We start from the raw sequence: 19,254 nt of genomic DNA, 5'->3' as shown, positions 1-19,254 counted from the left end.
CTTGGAAGCACGGTGGAAGGAGCATCATGGCTTGGAGCTGCTTTGCTTTCTCAGGGCCTGGACAGCTTGCAATCATTGAGGGAACAATTAATTCAAAATTCTATCATGTTTTACAAGAGAATGTCAGGGTAGCAGTCCCTCACCTGAACCTTATTAGAAGTTGGATGATGCTTCAAGACAATGATTCAAAAAGCAAGAGTAAATCAACAGCAGAATGGTTTAAAAAGAAGAAAAACAACACACAAAATGCTGGTGGAACACAGCAGGCCAGGCAGCATCTATAAGGAGAAGCACTGTCGACGTTTCGGGCTGAGACCCTTCGTCAGGACTAACTGGAAGGAGAGATACTAAGAGATTTGAAAGTAGTGGGGGGAGGGGGAAATGCAAATGATAGGAGAAGACAGGAGGGGGAGGAATGAAGCGAAGAGCTGGAAAGGTGATTGGCGAAAGTGATACAGAGCTAGAGAAGGGAAAGGATCATGGGACGGGAGGCCTCAGGAGAAAGAAAGGGGGGGGGGAGCACCAAAGGGAGATGGAGAACAGGCAGGGTGATGGGCAGAGAGAGAGAAAAAAACAAACAACTAAATATGTCAGGGATGGGGTAAGAAGGGGAGGAGGGGCATTAATGGAAGTTAGAGAAGTCAATGTTCATGCCATCAGGTTGGAGGCTACCCAGCCAGTATATAAGGTGTTGTTCCTCCAACCTGAGTGTGGATTCATCTTGACAGTAGAGGAGGCCATGGATAGACATATCAGAATGGGAATGGGACGTGGAATTAAAATTTATGGCCACTGGGAGATCCTGCTTTCTCTGGCAGACCGAGCGTAGGTGTTCAGCGAAACGGTCTCCCAGTCTGCGTTTCAGCGAAACAGAAATTTGTGTTTTGGAATGGCTGAGTCAAAGTCCTGACCTTCCCCCTGTAGAAATGTTGTGGAGGGATGGAGCAAGCAGTTCATGCAAGGAAGCCCACCAACATCCCAGAGTTGAAGCAGTTTTGTAAGGAATAATGGCCAAGGGGGTCACACCAGTTACTGAAGGCAAACTTTCTAGCACCACTGTAGAACTTGATGATAACTTTCTGAGAACAGTTTTTTTCTGCTTCTCCTTTCTGACTTCTCCATTTCAGGAGGTGTCAATGGCCAACATTTACTACAATTAGCACCTCCCCCTCCCCCCCCCCCACCGCTGTCAACCCTTTCAAAATGAAACCTTGGCGATTCGCTCTATTTGTCACTTGAACACCAAAGCGCAGTGAAATCTGCCATCCCTGTTAAATCAAATGAGTGGGGATTGTGCTTGGGGCGGTCTGCAGGCGTTGCCACGAGTCTGGGGCCACGTGGCATGCCCACAGCTTACTAGCCCTGACCCCATGGTTGGCAGTTCATCCAGGAGAAGGAAAACTCTGATCTCAATCCTCTGCTGCTTTGCAGCTACACCCACTCATGGGGAAGTTTTGGGGAGTAAACCCGAGGGAGGGGAGAAGTCCGGGGCTGGAGTCACTAAGACAGTCCTACACTGACTGGCAACTCTTGGGATGCAGCTGGTGCCAAACTGTGTATCTCCGTTCATACTGCCCTGGCTTGTGTATGTATAGACAGCTAGGGCGCCATATCTATGGTCAACCCTGACTGACGAAGGCCTCAGATCTGTGTTATTCAGGCTGGTGCAGGTAGACAATGGGGTGCAAGGCTGTAATGAGGCATGCTGAGGTCAAGGGGCCATGCTTTTCATGGTAGGGGACTGGTCAGTATTCGTGACGTGAAGATAGAAGCTGTCCTTGGGTCTGGTGGTGCATGCTTCTGAGCTTTTGCGTCATTCTCCCGATGGGAGGGGGAGAGGAGCAACTGTCCAGGCTGGGTGGGGGCCTCTTACTTGGCAGCTTTATAGTGAAGTGAAGTAGTGTTGGATTATTCATAGGAATAACATTCAGTTATCTCGAGATTTGTCAAACTGCCCAAGTGCTGGATTATCATAGTTTAACTCATACCTTAGTCAGATTCTAATGTAAAGACCTCATTACTCAGCTGTCCTTTAACCTTTTATTGATGTCCATTTTGGTCCCTTTATTAACTTCCCCTTTCTCTTTGTAATTTAATCGACTGTCTGTAGCAGTTACTTAAAAACAAAGCAAAATTGCTTGGAGATTGAACACAGCGGGGTGGTGGGAGGGGGGGGTTGACATTGTACGACACACTCCAGTGACTAAGTCATAAAAAATTACATTTGTTCCTTTAAGAAACCAGCAAGGACGAACAGTCTTGTAACTATAAAAATGAAACTAAATCTAGTGACATAACGAAATAAACTGTCGAAGCATATTCAAACTTGAGCATTAGTGATCTTAGCGTATTTAAATGTTTGCAGTTAAACGTAACTAAGCCAAGCGGTGAACGAAAAATATCATTCCCTTGACTTGCCCCCAACTTAATCAGACTGAAACAGAACTAAAGACAAAGAATGAATCGGCAACTGAATTTACACCAGCCCCAACTCGTGTGACAAATTGCCATGACCCATAATAGATAGACGACACGGAATGCAATCCAGACAGACAAACAATAGATATCTGGCTCCTACAGACTACAGCTTTTCCGGGTCCTCTTTCTCCCCTCCCCTCCCCCACTAGGATATGGGTTCAGGCTCTACCAGGGAACATAAAGCCTTCCATCCTTCACTTTTTCCAGCCACTTGTTCATCTGCTGTATCCTATTTCTATGCTTTTCACAATCGGGTTCATTACTGCTGATTTGGTTGGTTTCTATTGTCATCCTTGGATGCGACAAGCCACAAACGCGGAAGAGTTTTTCAAGCGGAAAAGCTATTACTCTCTGATTCCCGGAAATCCGGGTGCGGTGGTTCGAGTAGTCGGCACAATGGATGACGATGACTTCTGTGTCTGGTCGTACCCTTCGCTCTGCACGGAGTGGTTCAGAGCCACGTTCCTGGCTGTTGGATGTCACTGTTGATCTTGTCCACCTAGTTCACTCCTCTATGAAATGTCGTTTAGAGCAGTACAGTGCAAACAAAGTTACTATAAATAAAGTAAAAACATAGTAAGTTAGGGTGGAGGGGTGAAGATGTCTCTAGCAAAGGCACTCCTTCCCTCCACTAGCCTGCAGGTCACCCTCGGGCAAGGTGTAGCACCTGCTTAGCCCCCAGATCATGGTCACATGAAGCCAGGGGAGCAGGTGGTGGACGGTCATACGAGCAGCCGGTGCAGATCACAAGTCCTGGTTATGTGACCACCGACACCAGGCAGACAATCTCTGAAGAGTATTGATAATGGCTGGGGTCACCCGTCTTGTAAAGACACTGCCCAGAAGAAGGTGATGGCAGAGCACTTCTGCAGAAAATTTGCCAAGAACAATCATGGTCGTGGAAAGGCCGTGATGGCCCACATCATACGGCACATGATGTCATACAACATGTCACATGATAGTGCCAAAGGGGAATAATAAGGCAAGTAATGTTGACTGTTAATTCAGAAATCTGATGGCAGAGGGGAAGAAGCTGTTCCTGAATCGTTGAGTGTGTGTCTTCAGGCTCCTGTACCCCCTCCCTGATGGTAGCAATGAGAAGAGGGCATGTCCTGGGTGGTGAGGGTCCTTAATGATGTCGCCTGAGGCTTCGCCTCTTGAAGATGTTGTTGGTGATGAGGGTTTGCTGTATTTGTGGGTACTTGGCTAGTTTTTAATTACGCTGACAACTCTCCTCCTCCCTACTAGGTGGCATAAGCTTCACTCAAAGCGTGGGAAGAAGGAGAAAGAGAGGGGAGAGATTGAAGTGGACATCAGGTTTGTGCGGAACAACATGACGGCCAGCATGTTTGACCTCTCGATGAAAGACAAGTCCCGGTCGACTCTCGGGAAGCTGAAGGACCGATTCAAGGGAAAGAAGAAAGATGGGTTCTCCGATTCCATGTCGGCAGTCGTCCCCAGCACCGGCGCCTCTGCTGACAGCCACGACGAGGATGTGGCTCCAAAGAAGTCCAAGCTGAAGATGCTGTTCCCCAAGTCAAACCTGCAGCGAAACACTCTGTCACAGTCCATGTCTGTCCTACCCACTGGCCCGACTTCCCCAGCTGATGTCTCCAAGAAAGCCTTTGACGAGGACTTGACTGAAATTGGACTGCAGAATTCTCCTGAAGGTACGTTTTACGCTCCTTTCTCCATCCCTCAACAAGCAGGATTTCACAGAAGCCAACTATTTTAATTCCACTCCCATTCCAATTCTGCCATGTCTGTCTGCGGCCGACTCTACTACCACAATAACACTGCCCTCAGGGTGGAGGAGCAAACCCTCAATGTGTAGAAGCAGAGTTAGGCCTCTGCTCCACCATTTCATCATGGCTGATCCATCTTCCCTCTCAACCCCAATCTCCTGCCTTTTTCCCTGATTCCTCCATGCCCTGACCAATCAAGAGTCTATCAATCTCTGCCTTGAATATGCATGAAGAATTGGCCTCCACAGCTGTCTGTGGCGACGAATTCCATGGATTCACCGCTCTCTGGCTAAAGAAAATCTTCATTAAAAGGAAGCCCCTCTATTCTGAGACTGTATCCTCTGGTCAGACTTTCCCACTATAGGAAACATTCTCTCCACATCCACTCTATTGAGGCCTTTCAACATTCGATAGGTTTCAATGAGGTCACTCCCTCATTCTTCTGAATTCCAGTGAATACAGGCCCAGAGCCGTCAGACATTTTTCATATGGCAAGCTGTTTAATCCTGGAATCATTTTTGTGAGCCTCCTTTGAACCGTCTCCAGTGTCAGCACATCCTTTCCAAGATGAGGGGAGCAAAACTGCTCAAATACTCTGAGGCCTCAGCACTTTTACTTCTGACTCAGTCTGGGTAACCTCCAACTGGATGTCATGAACATTAATTTCTCCTACATCTGATAATTTCTTCCTCCTCCCCTTTCCTTTTTTTTTCATTCCCCATTGTGGCTTCCCTCTTACACCTCCAGCCGATCACCTCTCTCTGGTGCTTCCCTTTCTCCCAAGGTCCACTCCCCTGTCCTGTCAGATTTCTTCTTCAGATCTTTACCTTTCCCACCTATCGCTCCTCGCTTCATACTTCACCCCCACCCATTTACCTCTTCCCTCACGTGGTCTCAACCTATCATCTGCCAGCTTTTTCTACTTCCCCTCACCTTATCCTGGCTTTCTTCCCCTTCCTTTCCAGTCCTGATGAAGGGTCTCGGCCCAAAACATTGTCTGTTTATTGCTCTGCATAGATGCTGCCTGACCAACTGAGTTCCTCTAGATTTTGTTTTGTGTTAACGGTTTACAACCCACCTTGCATTAACATATCTCTTTTGCGCTAAAGTGACTCGGTTGTCTTCATGGGATCTTTCTTCCACAGTGTTTGCATTCCTCCAAAAGCTGGTGAATCTGTGGGAATTGGTTGGTATACAGGAGGGGAGCTTGTGGATTTGAGATCTTGAAAGCCAGGTACTTTGTTCCCAGGGCAGCTCAAGGTGACAGGGACCTGAAAGAGTGGTTGGAGAAACACATACAAAATGCTGGAGGGACTCAGCAGGTCGGGCAGCATCTGTGGAAAGAAATAGTCAATGTTTCAGGCTGAGACCCTTCTTCAGGACTGAAAAGGAAGGAAATGAAACCAGAAGAGAGTGATTAGTTTTACTTGTCACAGGTATATCAAGACATAGTGTAATGTGTTGTTTAAATCAACAGCCAACACAGTATGCGGATGTGCAGGGGGCAGCCTGCACATGTCACCGTGCCCACAACTTACTAACCCTAACCTGTATGTCTTTGGACCGTGGGAGGAAACTGGAGCACCTGGAGAAAATGTGTGCAGTCATGGAGCAAACATACAAACTCGTTACGGGCTGTGGTGGTAATTGAACCCAGCCTTGCAGCTCACTAAAGAGCTGCATTGCAGTGGGCCAAGGGTTAATGTTGGTAACATGATGCTGAAGGACATCCATCTGTCTCCACAAATAATTGAACATCGAGTACAGAGTTTAAAAATGTGCTTCCCCATAAAAGGCTCTGAGTTTGCGTCTGAGGGGGAAAGAAAATCAGAATTTTGCAGTCTGAGTACCCGCTGTTCTTTTTTCAAAGTTAACTTGCAGGTTGAGTCAGTGGTAAGGAAGGAGAATGCAATGTTAGCATTTAGTTTGAGAGGACAAGAAGATAAAGCAAGAATATTACACTGAGGCTTTGTGAGGCATTGGTCAGACCTCACTTGAGCTGTTTTGGGCCCCTTATTTAAGAAAGGATGTACCAGCATTGGAGAGAGTCCAGACGAAAATGATCCTAGGTATGAAAGGGTTAAGGTATGAGGAGTGTTTGGCTCTGGGCCTCAGGAGTTTCAAAGACTTGGGGCGGTGGGGGGGGGGGGGTGATCTCATTGAAACCTATCAAATGCTGGAAAGTCTAATTGGTGGATGTGGAGAGGATGTTTCTTCCAATGGAGCAGTCTAAGACCAGAGAACAGATGAGGAATTTCTTTAGCCAGAAGGTGATAAATTTATGGAATTCATTGCCACAAATGGCTGTGGAGGCCAAGTCATTGGGTATATTTAAAGCAGAGATTGATAGGTTCTTGATTAGTCAGGGCATCAAAAGTTACGAGGAGAAAGCAGGAGAATGAGGTTGAGGGGAAAATAAATCAGCTATGATGGAATGGCGGAGGAGACTCGATGGGTCAAGTGGCCCAATTTGCTCCTATGCCCTTGAGTTTTTGTACTGTCCTGACTCCCATCACAACCAACTTTTATTGCCTATCCAGAAAAGCTTCCCTGTACTGATGGGGTTGTCAGCTGTGAATTAGCCAGTGCTCTGGGTCACAGTTCCAGTGATCACCAATTGGGGTTCAATTCCCTCCTGAGTTTGGTCATTCTCCCTATGGCCTCATGGATCTCCTCCAGGTGCTCTAGTCCCCTCTCATTCCAGACACACGGGTTAGGGCCGGTGAATTGGGGGCATGATGTGTTGGGGTTGGAAGTGTGGCGACACCTGCTGGCCACCACCAGTACAGTCTTTGTTGATTTGACTTGACACACGAATGGCACATTTCACTAGGGTTCGACAAAGCTAGTCTTTAATCTTTAGTGCTTGTGGTGAGAAGCCACCTAACCAAATGATCCAACACACATTTCTCTCTGGTGACTGAGCTGGCGGGGTTGGACTGGTGAACAGATTGCACAGCTTCGAGTTTGTGTACCTTGTGACAAATGACTGTAATCTGTACTGGGCAGACTGGTGTGATCAGGACTTTTGGCTGTCCACTCTAACCCCCCCATCTAGTATGGGGGAGCTACTGCGCAGGATCGAAGGAAGCTGCAGAGAGTTGTGAACTCAGTCAGCTCCATGGTGGGTACGAGCCTCCTTGGCATCCAGGACATCAAGGAGTGATAACTCAAAGGCGGCATCCATCATACAGGAGCCCCATCACCCAGGACATGTCCTCTTCTCATTGCTACCATCAGGGAGGAGGTACAGGAGCCTGGAGGCACACACACAGCGATTTAGGATCAACTTCCCCCTCTGCCATCAGATTTCTGAATGGACATTGAACCCGTGAACACTACCTCCATATTTTATTTCTTGCATGACTTATTTAAATATTTAATAGAAAAAAACAAATAGTGTGTGTATATATAAATATATGTATACACGTATATACATATATAAAATATGTGCTGTTGCACATGATGTATGCCAGTGATATTAAAACTGGTTCTGATCAGTTTCGAAATTAACCCCCCCCCCCCCCCACCCCCAGCTGTCTTGTTTAAGCCTTGTTTAACTTTGGACTGGTGTCTTAGAACCCTTAAGGTAGATTTTATGGTTTTCAGATGAAGTGTATAACTGCTCCCCAGAACACTCCATCAACTCCACTTGGTGTAGCTCAATTGCATCAATCTCCACCGTTCCAGGGAAAACAGACCCGGCTTTTCCTAATAACCAATTGCTCAGTTGGGAAGGAATGGTAAGATTGCAATGAAGGTGGAGCATCATTATGTGCTGTGTTGTATGACACGGGCGATTATGGTCTTTGACCGTGATTTTTCGTGGCAAATTCTTCTACGAAGAATTCTTCTTCTGGGCAGTACCTTTACAATACAGGTGACCCCAGCCATTATCAATACTCTTCAGAGATTGTCCGCCTGGTGTCAGTGGTCACATAACCAGGACTTGTGATCTGCACCGGCTGCTCATACGACCATCCACCACCTGCTCCCATGGCTTCAGGTGACCCTGATCAGGTGCTAAGCAGGTGCTACACCTTGCCCGAGGGTGACCTGCAGGCTAGCGGAGGGAAGGAGCACCTTACACCTCCTTTGATAGAGACGTATCTCCTCCCCGATACCCAGATGATGGCTCAGCCGTCCTCTAAGAGCTGAATAGGTTCCTTAGCTTGGCTCTTTCAAGTAGAGTTTGAGTGCTGGTCATTTAATCAGAGTGCATCTTTCAGAACCTGAATCAGGTTTAGTGTATTTTGAGAAATTTGTTGTTTTGCAGCTGCAGTACAGTGCAATACATTAAAATCACTAAAGTTAGACCGTGAAATATTTTTTAAATGGTGCAGAAAAAATTGAGGTGTGTTGATGGATCATTTAGAAGTCTGATGGTGTAGGGGAAGAAGCTGTTCCTAAAATGTTGTGTACATTGTCTTTGGGCTTCTGTACCTCGTCTCTGGTGGTAATGAGGGGAGGGCATGCCCTGGTTGGTGGGGTTTCTTAATGGTGGATGCCGCCGTTCTGAGACTTCACCTTTTGAAGATGTCATCAGTGGTGGCCTGTTGCCCCGATGGAACTCAACAACCCTCTGCAGCCTCTAGTGATCCTTCATACCAGACAGTCTGACAGCTCTGTAGAAACTCGAGTCTCTGGTGACGCATTTGATGCAATACATCAATCTCCTATTGTAACTCCGTCACTTTTAAAGGAAAATGACAAAGAAAAGCAAAGTAATGTGGTGTTATTGGGTTCACGGTCAGAAATCTGACGGCTTTTCGATGCTTGGGTAAAAGCATTGATCCAACTTTACCAGTGGCAATTTTAACTTGCTCTCTTCACCCTGTATGCCCTGGCCTCAGTTACATTATCACAGAACATGGGAAATTGCAGCAGACTACAGACCCTTCAGCCCATGATGTTGTACCGAAGCTTTAACCTACTCTCAGATTAATCTAATCCTTCCCTCCTACATTGCCCTCCCTTTTCAGATCATCTGTGTGCCTATCTAAGAATTTCAATCGAGGTTTGATGGCTTCCAACCCGATGGCATGCAGATCAATTTCTCAAACTTCCAGTAATTGCCCCCTCTCTCCTTCCTCATTAACTACTTGCTGTTCCCTTCTCTCATCTTACCTGCCCATCGCCTCCCTCTGGTCCTCCTCCCCTTCCCTTTCTCCCATGTTCTTCTACCCTCTCCTATCAGATTCCTCCTTCTCCAGCCCTTTACCTCACCCCCCTCCTCTCTCCTGGTCTCACCTGCCACCTTGTACTACTTCCTCGCTTCCCCTCACCTTCGTACTCTGACTTCTCCCTTTGCTTTCCAGTCCTGATGAAGGGTCTCGGCCTAGAACTTGCTCGTCCATAGATGCTGCCTGGCGTGCTGAGTTCCTCCGGCATTTTGTGCGTTGCTTTGGATTTCAAGAATCTGCAGATTTTCTTCTGTTTAAGAGTTTCTTAAATATTCTGGGGAGGGTGGGGGGGGGAGGACATAGTGAGGTGGGTGCATTGGCCACACAGCCTGTACCTCTGTCCCTAGCAGCATGTTCCATACACCCCCCACCCCCCCGCAGTTTAAAAAAAATCAACTACCTCTGACATCCCCTCCCTTGTATGGTTCCTCCAATCACCTTTAAATTATGCCCCCTCTTATTAGAGGATGTAAATTTGTGGTGCGGGATCCGAGGGGTAACCCTTTACGTGTTCCCGGGACTTGTATTTGCAATTTGTCTTTTGCACAATGGCTGTCAGTCTTTGTTCATGTGTAGTTCCTACTGCGTTTCCTTTTCCTGTAACTGCCTGCAAGAAAATGAATCTTCATGCATATGATGGCATGAATGTATTTTGATCAATTTATTTTGTACGTGGTATTTTTTCCACCCAGGGTGTGGTGAATACCTGGGACATTGTCGGAGAGGCAGAATCAGAACTACTGATGACGTTTAGCACGAGTCACCTGGGAGTTGAGGGCTGTGGATCAAGTTGGGATCAGACAGATGGGTACTGGCTGGTTGGTGTGCACATTGTAGACTGAAATGCCTGCTTCCATACTGTATTAATCAGGCTTTCCTGACCAAAATTGAGTCTTGGTCAGGAAAGCAAGACCTCTACAGCCCTGGGGAAACACTGAAATTTCAATGGGTCCATGTTGTAAGGGATTATTATGCAAAGGGCATTAATTGTCACCCCTTAAATTTCCAGAGGAAAGCTCAAGCAAGACTTTCCACGTACCGAAAATTATGACCCACAAGAGGACTTCGAGTGCAGACACCAAGCAGGTGAATTTAACGCCATCGGCCACGGGGAAGAAAGAAGCTCCTTCGTTTTTCGGTGGCTTGAGACCAAAGAGTGACCCGATGTCACAGTCCAATCTCTGCATTAATGGCAGCCATGTTTACAACGAGGAGCGGAATCCCATCGCTCACTCGAAGCCAAGGAGTGATCCCAAGCTGATGTCAAACAGTCAGTTCTACGCCTCCCTGGAGGACCTGTCGTCCAAGTCGACCACCCCCTCAGCTGAGACGAGCAGCGGACTCTCGTTTGGTGTCCAAGTGCTGAAATCTACGACCCCGTCAGCCTCCCAGAGCTTTGGGAGCACGGGCGACCTGACCACCCAAAGGTCTGACCAGCTGAAGGAGAGAGATGTTAGTCTGCCCCGGAGCCCCGAGAGGGAGCAGTCAGCAGGTAAAAACACTGACACAGTGAATGTCGTCGGGGGCAGTACCAAGTCACTCAACCCTTTCGAGGACATGGCTGAAGAGGAGGAGGAGAAGAAAGTTCAGCCCACTCCAGAGGTTGAAGCAGTGACCAAAAAGGAGGAGCCCAAACGAGGTGGCATATTACCTCTGTTCTCCAGGAAGACCGAAGCTGTCAAGGCTTCTGGAACCAAGGACTCGCAGAACCCCTTTGACACGGCAGAGGCGAAGAAACCACCAACCTCCTTGTGGGGAAACAGGACAGCTGCTGTCAAACCCAAGTAAGTCTGGCAAATGTGATCACAAAGTGAAAACAAATCTCTACAAAGTGATCTAAATTACAAATACAAAACACAATTGATTGTATAAGTATTCTCCCACTTCAAGTCAGTATTTAGTAGATGCACCTTTAGCAGCAATTGCAGCCTTGAGTCTGTGTGGATCGGTCTCTATCAGCTTTGCACATCTGGACACTGCTAGTTTTCCCTAATTTTCTTTACAAAACTGTTCAAGCTCTGTCAGATTGCATGGGGATCGTGAGTGAACAGCCCTTTATAAGTCCAGCAACAAATTCTCAATTGGATTGAGGTCAGGACTCTGACTTGGCCACTCCAGGACATTATCTTTGTTTTTAAGCCATTCCTGTTGGTAGAAAAAAAGAGGATGTCCTGGGAGATGGGGGGTCCTTAATGAAGATTAATTATGAATTTTAAATAGTTGTCCATATTGACTGAAATGCTTCTCTTTCCTACTGTTGCCCAACTTTGTTCCCCGTCATTGATCAGGCATTGCTGTCGCTGGTAAAATCTGCATTTATTGATCTTTCCTTGACCTGCCTGGTAAGGTAATGGAAGGTTTTTATTTGGACAATGCATGCACTGTAAGTCTGGCACAGTGCAGTGCTCAGCATAATGCTGTTACGGTGCAATAGAATAGACCTGGGCTCAATTCTGTAAGGAGTTTGTATGTTCGCCCCTTGACCGTGTGGGTTTCCTCCCAAATTCCGCAGAAGCAAGTTGTGGACGTGCTGTGGTGGGGCTTGCGGGCTGCCCTCGGCATACCCTCGGACTGTGTTGGTCGTGGACGCAGTTGATGTTTTTCAATGTACAAGTGACAGTGATAATCTAATCATAAGTGCAGTCTGCTGCGGCTTTCTCCTGCCACCGTTAAACCACATCAGAATCAAGTTCAGGTGAAAGTGTTTACAGCATATTTAAAATATTGCCTCCACAGCTGTGAAAATATGCAGAATATTAAATAGTCTCAGTAAAAATAGAAGCACAATCATGTTTTTTATCACTGACACTTAGTGACCACCTTAGTACGTCTTGTTAATGTAAGTATCTAATCGACCAATCACGTGGCAGCAACTCATTGCATAAAAGCATGCAGACGTAGTCAAGAGGTTCGGTTGTTGTTTGGACCAAACATCAGAATGGGGAAAGGAATGTGATCTTAGTGGCTTTGACTGTTGGTGCCAGATGGGAAGGTGTGAGTATCTCAGAAACTGCTGATCTGTTGGGATTTTCAGGCACAGAGTTTACAGAGAATGGTGTGGAAAAGCAAAATCCTTGTTAATGAGAGAGGTCAGAGGAGAATGACCAGACTGGTTCAAGCTGACAGTAACTCAAATGACTATGCACTACAATAATGTGTGCCGAAGAACATCCCCGAATGCACAACACATTGAAGACCACACTGAGTTCCACTCCTGCACTTGATAGTGGTCACAGGGAGTATGTAGTGATTTTATTTTTGTTTTGCAGCAACTGTACAGTGCAAAATATAAACTATAAATCACAGTAAGAAATGTAGTTAATAAAAATGTAAAAATGCATGCAAAAAGGTTCATTGTCTCGTCAGAAATCTGGCAGAGGGGAAGCTGTTCCTAAAATGTTGAGTGTGTGCCTTCAGGCTACTGTCCCTCCTTCCTGATGGTAGTAACGAGAAGAGGGCATGTCCTGGGTGGTGTGTGTCGGTGGGGGGGGGGTCCTTTAATGAGGGATGGTAGAGTTGTACAAAATGCTGGAGGAACTCAGCAGGTCAGGCAGCACCTATGGAGAGGAATAAAAGAGATTGTTTTGGCCCGAGGCACTTCATCAGCAGAATCTCTTGTGTTAATAATGGATGATGCATTTTTGAACCATTGCCTTTTGAGGAGTTGTCCCTAATGTGACAACATTAACACCTAATTGACTTTAACTGTGGAGTGAATAACACTAACACCTAATTGACTTTAACTGTGGAGAGAATGGTGGGTGAGTGGAATTTGGCAAGTTTTATCAAATACAGTTTCTGTGTTTTTTCTTGTATCATGTCAAAACCTTTAGCGGCACTGGTTTGGTTATTTTCTCCCAGTTTGTTTGTTTTCCTGCTTGTGGAGTGACATTCCTTTGAGTGGATTGCCTTTTGAAGGAGGTCAGTATTTGAATCAGTGAATATTCGATCTGAGAGGGAGGAATAAATGAGATGGTGAGCTGGGCAAAATAAACCCATCACCAGCACATCCACAGATCCACAAAGGAATCCACAGGCGTTAAATTTTCAAGCGGAGTTGAGGGATTTCTTTAGCTGCTGGGTGGTAAATCTGGAATTCAATGCCACAGGTGACTGTGGAGGCCAAGTCACTGGGTGTATTGAAAGCGGAGTTTGTTAGGTTCTCATTAATCAGGGTGTCATTGTTTATGGGGAGAAGGCAGGAGAATGGGGATAATAAATCTGCCATGATGGAATGGCAGAGCAGACTCAATGGACTAATTCTGCTGTGTCTTGGCTTTTAGTTCTTGTAAATGGTTCCTCTAACTTTACATGCTTTACCTTGTACTTTAAAATATAATTCTTTATTCTTGTTGAATGTTTTGTTGCATGTCACACATTGGCTCATACACCACAACAATTTCCTATTGCACGTAAGTGTATGGCGAATGAAGCTGATCGATCCTTTCCCTACGTTTTTCTACTAGGGACTCTGCATACCCTTGACAGTACTGGTAATAAAGATTATTTTGTTTAATTGACTAGGGGAAGTCTTGACGCTCTCCCTAAACTTGCCTCAGGGACGGTGATGCTTCACCCAGCTGACTGGTGTTTTGTCCTCTTTGCAGACTGGACGTGTCTCCAGAGGCCGAAACCAAAGCCAGCTCCTTGTCATCTCCTTTGCTTACAGAGCCCTGCTCTCCTTCCTTTCCTGCTGTGAGCGATCCCTTTAGCTTGGCTCCTGCTATAGGTTTGAATGGCTCTGCCTCTTCCAGCCTCCATTTGACCTATAGCCCAGCTGCACAACCTCTACACTCTTCGTTGAATGCCAAGTTGGACTCGGTGGGATCTTCATCTTGCGCAGACGAGTTCCAACTCTCACCTTCGCCTCTGCCTTCTGCTTGTGGCTCCTCTCCCCCTTCCACCTCCTTAGACACCCAAACCAGCCAGTTCCCCACTGAGTTTGTCATGGGACGATCTGAGGAAGCTGAGGTGCCATGCATGCAGAGCAGCAAGACGTCGGCTCAGTGCTTGTTCCAGGAGCTGACTGGAAGGAGCGTTGGCGAAGATTGGCCCAACAGCGCAGTTGAGCAATGTGACCTGTCTCAAAGTTCTCCAATTGAAATTATTCCAGAAGGCAGGTTAGAAAACACTGAAGAAGTTGGGGGTGGAGGTAGTGAAGAGGAGATGGAGATGCCTGGGAGTATGGCTTCACAAGGAGAGGTGTCTATGGATCCTTTGCCCTTGATCAACTTCGACCCTATGTCAGTGTCAGAAGCCAGCCAGCCTTTGGAACCACCCAACATCTCACCCTGCAGCAGCTTGTCCAGTTCAGATGTACAGTTGGTCCAGGGGGAGAAGGTTCTGCCAATTCCTGCACCAAGAAAATTAATGGCGATGAACCAAGCCAGTGATGGCTTATTGCAACCTTCAGAGGGACAACTGTTAGAGGACTTGATCTCCTTTCAGTGGAAAGACGAACACGAGGAGATGGCGGTAGGGTCCGCTGAGGGTGGAGAGACTGACCCCACTTTGGCAGTGGGGAATTCTGTTTATGACTTGTTGACTGGCCAAGGGGAAGGTGGCTGTGGTGGAACGCTGGTAGCTGAGCTTGAGCCCTCCACCATTTTGAGGGCTGGTTCTTCAGAGGCGATCACCGACCCTCTGGTCCCCATGGTGGAGGAGATGGACGTAAACATGGGCAGTCCTTCCAGTCTGGGGACTGGCGGGCAGCTGGAAGTTTCTACAGAAGATGCTTTTACGATGGAGCAGGCAGAGGCTGGTAGTCAGTCGCCATCTCTGGGGCCTCCAACCCCACCTGCTGTGACCCTGGCTTGGGAGGTAGAAGAACAGAGTCCTTTTGCCCTGAAATCAGATCAAAACCAGATCATCACTGATTCCAGTGACCTGGGCAGCTCGCAGTTTGTGATGATGGAGACTAATGAGAGCGAAGCCCACTTGCAGGAGTTGGATAATGAAAGTCAAAGTGACAATGAAGTGACCTTGAGTGAATTTGAGGGGGAGCCTTTTGATCAGAGCACAGATAAAAGTAAAGGAACAGCTCTTCCTGATAAAAACGACAGTGAAAAACTATCCGTGAAAGCTAATTTTGGGAATCCAGAGCTAACAGCTGATGTTATCGAGCCAAATATTTTGGATGTTGGCCATGGTTTGCACTTGAATGAAGGGCCTTTCACTGATCAAGAATTGCAGACTTCTGCGAGTTCGGCAGTGGCTTCCTCGAGTTCTTCCCAGCTGGTTGAGTCCATTGACTTTGTTTCTGGAGAGGTTGGGGCTTCTCCTACACCTTTGGATTCTGTTGGGCTCTTGGTTCCTCCTCTGTCTCCGTCCGCTTTGTTGCAGTCCGCTTGCCCTGCGCCCGATGATCCTCCTCCAGCTGGGAGTTCTCACGAAGCAGAGAGCTCTGGCCAGAAGAAGCTGCTTCAGGTAAAGGTTTTGCCTACAGAGACGCAACCAATTCCCTCACAAAGCAATGGGTCAACAGTGCCTTCCAAACACAGGTGAGGGTTTGAGCTACCCTAAGCTCAAATTTCTTAAATGTTTTGTCTCAATATGGAATATGGTGGTTGTTTTGTGTTGAGTTGGAAAGAAGGATTAATTTTTATAATTTAAATTCTCAGCTGAGGTGGAATTGGGAGAAGCTTTTGTTTTCTTTCATAGGATATGCATTTGATGGGGGCAAAGCCTGAAGGAATGGTAGTGCAATGTAGCAGGTTAGCGTAATCTCTTTATAGTGTCAGGGTTTGATTCCTGCCACTGGCTGTAAGGAGTTTGTACATTATCCTCGTGACCATGTGGCTTTCCTGTGGGTGTTCCGGTTTCCTCCAATATTCCAAAGATGAGAGTTTGTGTTGTTCTCCTGCCACAATGAGAAGAGGGAATGTACTGGGTGATGGGGTCCCTAATAATTGTTGCCTTTCTGAGACACCGCTCCTTGAAGATGCCCTGGGTTCTACAAAGGCTAATGCCCATGATGGAGCTGACTAATTTTGACAACTTTCTGTAGCTTTTCCGGTCCTGTGCAGTAGACCCCCATACCAGACAGTGGTGAAGCCTGTCAGAATGGTACATCTAATGGTTGACAGACCAAATCTCTTCAAATTCCAAATGAAATATAGCTGCTGCCTTGTTGTCTTTATAGCTGCATTGATATCTTGGGACCAGGCTAGATCCTCAGATCTTGATACCCAGGAACTTGAAATTTCTCACTCTCTTCACTTCTGAACCCCCCCTGAGGATTGGTTTAGATTCCTTTGTCTTCCGGAAGTTCACAATTAGCTTTTTTGTCCTACTGACATTGAATGCAAAGTTGCCCCGACACCACTCAACTACTGCAATATCTTGCTCCTGTATGCCCTCATTTCTATCTGAGATTCTACCAACAATGGTTGTATCATCAGCAAATTTGTAGGTGGTATTTGAGCGATGCCTAGCCACACAGTCATGGGTATAAAGAGAGTAGAGCAGTGGGCTAAGCACACACCCCTGAGGTACACCAGTGTTGATCGTCAGCGAGGAGGAGATATTATCACCAATCTGCACAGATTGTGGTCTTCCGGTTAGGAAGTCAAGGTTCCAATTGCGGAGGGAGGTACAGAGGCCCAGGTTCTATAATTTATCAGTCAGGGTCATGGGAATGATGGTGTTAAAAGACTGAGCTATAGTCAGTGAACAGCATCATGATGGGCTGAATGGCCTAATTCTGCTCCAATGTTCTGGGGTCTTGTGATGAAACTGTAGTGCTGTGTTGCCGTACTACCCCTCTGAGAAGAGAAGTTACTGATATTTCAGATCGGTAAATGGGGAAGAGATGACGAGGTTAAAATACTCTCTACTCTGGATCTATACAAGTTTTAGATAACATGCCATTACAACAGACTTCCAAGAAAGCAGAGGTACTTGTGTGCTGGTCCCAGGTCAGGTCCTCTGACGTGATAACACCAAGGAATTTAAAGTTACTGACGCCCTCCAACTCCGATCCTCTAATGAGGGCTGGCTCATGGACCTCCAGCAGTCAGAGCTTGTGGGTAGTGTGTTTATGCACATCATTTTGAATAAGCCATTCTTTGGCTTTTCTTGGAGAGGGTATTGAATGTGCTCTTTCTGCCCAGATGGTTTTTATTTTAATTACTTATCCTGTTCTGTGTGGGTTGATCACCCTTCCAAAATCTTAGTCCCATTTGATGCATGAGTGCTTGATTTGCCTCTTGGTTGTTTTTTTTTGCTTTAATTCTGACCCAGAGGCAGTTGGGGAGATGTCTAGACCTGTGGTTCGTAGCACTAAGCTGCAGTAGTTCAACATGCAAATTCAGGCTTCGGGCCCTGCAGGGTGTACTGCTGCTTTGTAGTTCCAACTATCCTGGTTAGAATCAGGTTTGTTATCACGGATGTATGTCATGAAATTTGTTGCTTTGTGGCAGCAATACAGTGCTATAAATTTCAATTTGAAATGTTTTAAAGTGCAAAAAAAAAGCGGTGTTTATGGGTTCAATGTCTGTTCAGAAATCGGATGGTGGAGAAGAAGCTGTTCCTGAGTCATTGAGTGTCTCTCTTCAGGCTCCACCTTGATGGTAATAATGTGAAGAGGGCACGTCCCGTGTGGTGGGGCGTTTGTGTTTCATTGTTTACTTTCACATACAGGTGCAATAAAAACTTGCAACAGCATCATTTAAACAAGAACAGGCAAGAACAGGAAGACAGGTTACTATCTGAATGGTGTCAAGTTAGGAAAAGGGGAAGTACAACGAGATCTAGGTGTCCTTGTTCATTGGTCACTGAAAGTAAGCATGCAGGTACAGCAGGCAGTGAAGAAAGCTAATGGCATGTTGGCCTTCATAACAAGGGGAGTTGAGTATAGGAACAAAGAGGTTGTACAGGGCTCTGGTGAGACCCCACCTGGAGTACTGTGTTCAGATTTGGTCTCCAAATTTAAGGAAGGACATTCTTGCTATTGAGGGAGTGCAGCGTAGGTTCATGAGGTTGATTCCTGGGATGGCGGGACTGTCATATGTTGAAAGATTGGAGCGACTGGGCTTGTATACACTGGAATTTAGAAGGTTGAGAGGGGATCTGATTGAAACATATAAGATTATTGGACATGCTAGAGGCAGGAAACATGTTCCCGATGTTGGGGGGAGTCCAGAACCAGAGGCCACAGTTTAAGAATAAGGGGTAGGCCATTTAGAACGGAGTTGAGGAAAAATTTTTTCACCCAGAGAGTTGTGGATCTACGGAATGCTCTGCCTCAGAAGGCAGTGGAGGCCAATTCTCTGGATGCTTTTGAGAAAGAGTTGGATAGAGCTCTTAAAGATAGTGGAGTCGAGGGATATGGGGAGAGGGCAGGAACGGGGTACTGATTGTGTATGATCAGCCACGATCACATTGGATGACTGGCTTGAAGGGCCAAATGGCCTGCTCCACCTATTGTCTAAACAGCATTCACAATAAAAACATAAATTTTAGTATTATACAATAATTTTGTAATAAATATAATTGGAACAAAAACACTCAGTGTTAGGACACACGGGATTCTGCACATGTTGTAAATCCCAGCAGCATGCACAATGCTGGAGGAACTCAGCAGATCGGGCATTGTCTGGCTGATGAAAGGTCTCGGCTCAAAACTTTGACTATTTATTCCCCTCCACGGATGTTTCCTGAGCTGTTCTTTCATTTTAGTTTGGTGTTTAAATTGAGTTTTGTCAGTTGGTTCAGAAGCTGAATGGTTGAAGGGAAGTATCTGTTCTTGAACCTGGCGGTGTAGGACTTCAGGCTTCTGTACCTCCTGCCTGATGGTGGCTGTGGGAAGATGGTGTGTCTTGGCTGGAGGGGATCTTTTGGATTTGTGT

The 19,254-nt window shown here is 46.5% G+C and overlaps 1 protein-coding gene across 2 annotated transcripts in view; it reads left to right on the top strand.

Annotated features, from left to right (window-relative positions):
* Positions 1 to 19,254, top strand: part of LOC140735803 (rab11 family-interacting protein 1-like) — a 56,277-nt gene that overhangs the window by 23,880 nt on the left and 13,143 nt on the right. For both annotated transcript variants that reach the window (XM_073061299.1, XM_073061290.1), the window contains exons 3-5: positions 3,727 to 4,148; positions 10,416 to 11,190; positions 14,014 to 15,906. In XM_073061299.1, the coding sequence (XP_072917400.1) occupies positions 3,727 to 4,148; positions 10,416 to 11,190; positions 14,014 to 15,906 (3,090 nt within the window). The remainder of the gene's footprint in view (positions 1 to 3,726; positions 4,149 to 10,415; positions 11,191 to 14,013; positions 15,907 to 19,254) is intronic.

Source organism: Hemitrygon akajei, chromosome 1 (assembly GCF_048418815.1).
Source record: "Hemitrygon akajei chromosome 1, sHemAka1.3, whole genome shotgun sequence".
In the NCBI taxonomy this organism is placed as follows: Eukaryota; Metazoa; Chordata; class Chondrichthyes; order Myliobatiformes; family Dasyatidae; genus Hemitrygon; species Hemitrygon akajei.
Note: the sequence above shows the minus strand (reverse complement) of the source record. Positions and strands in the feature narration are given on the sequence as shown.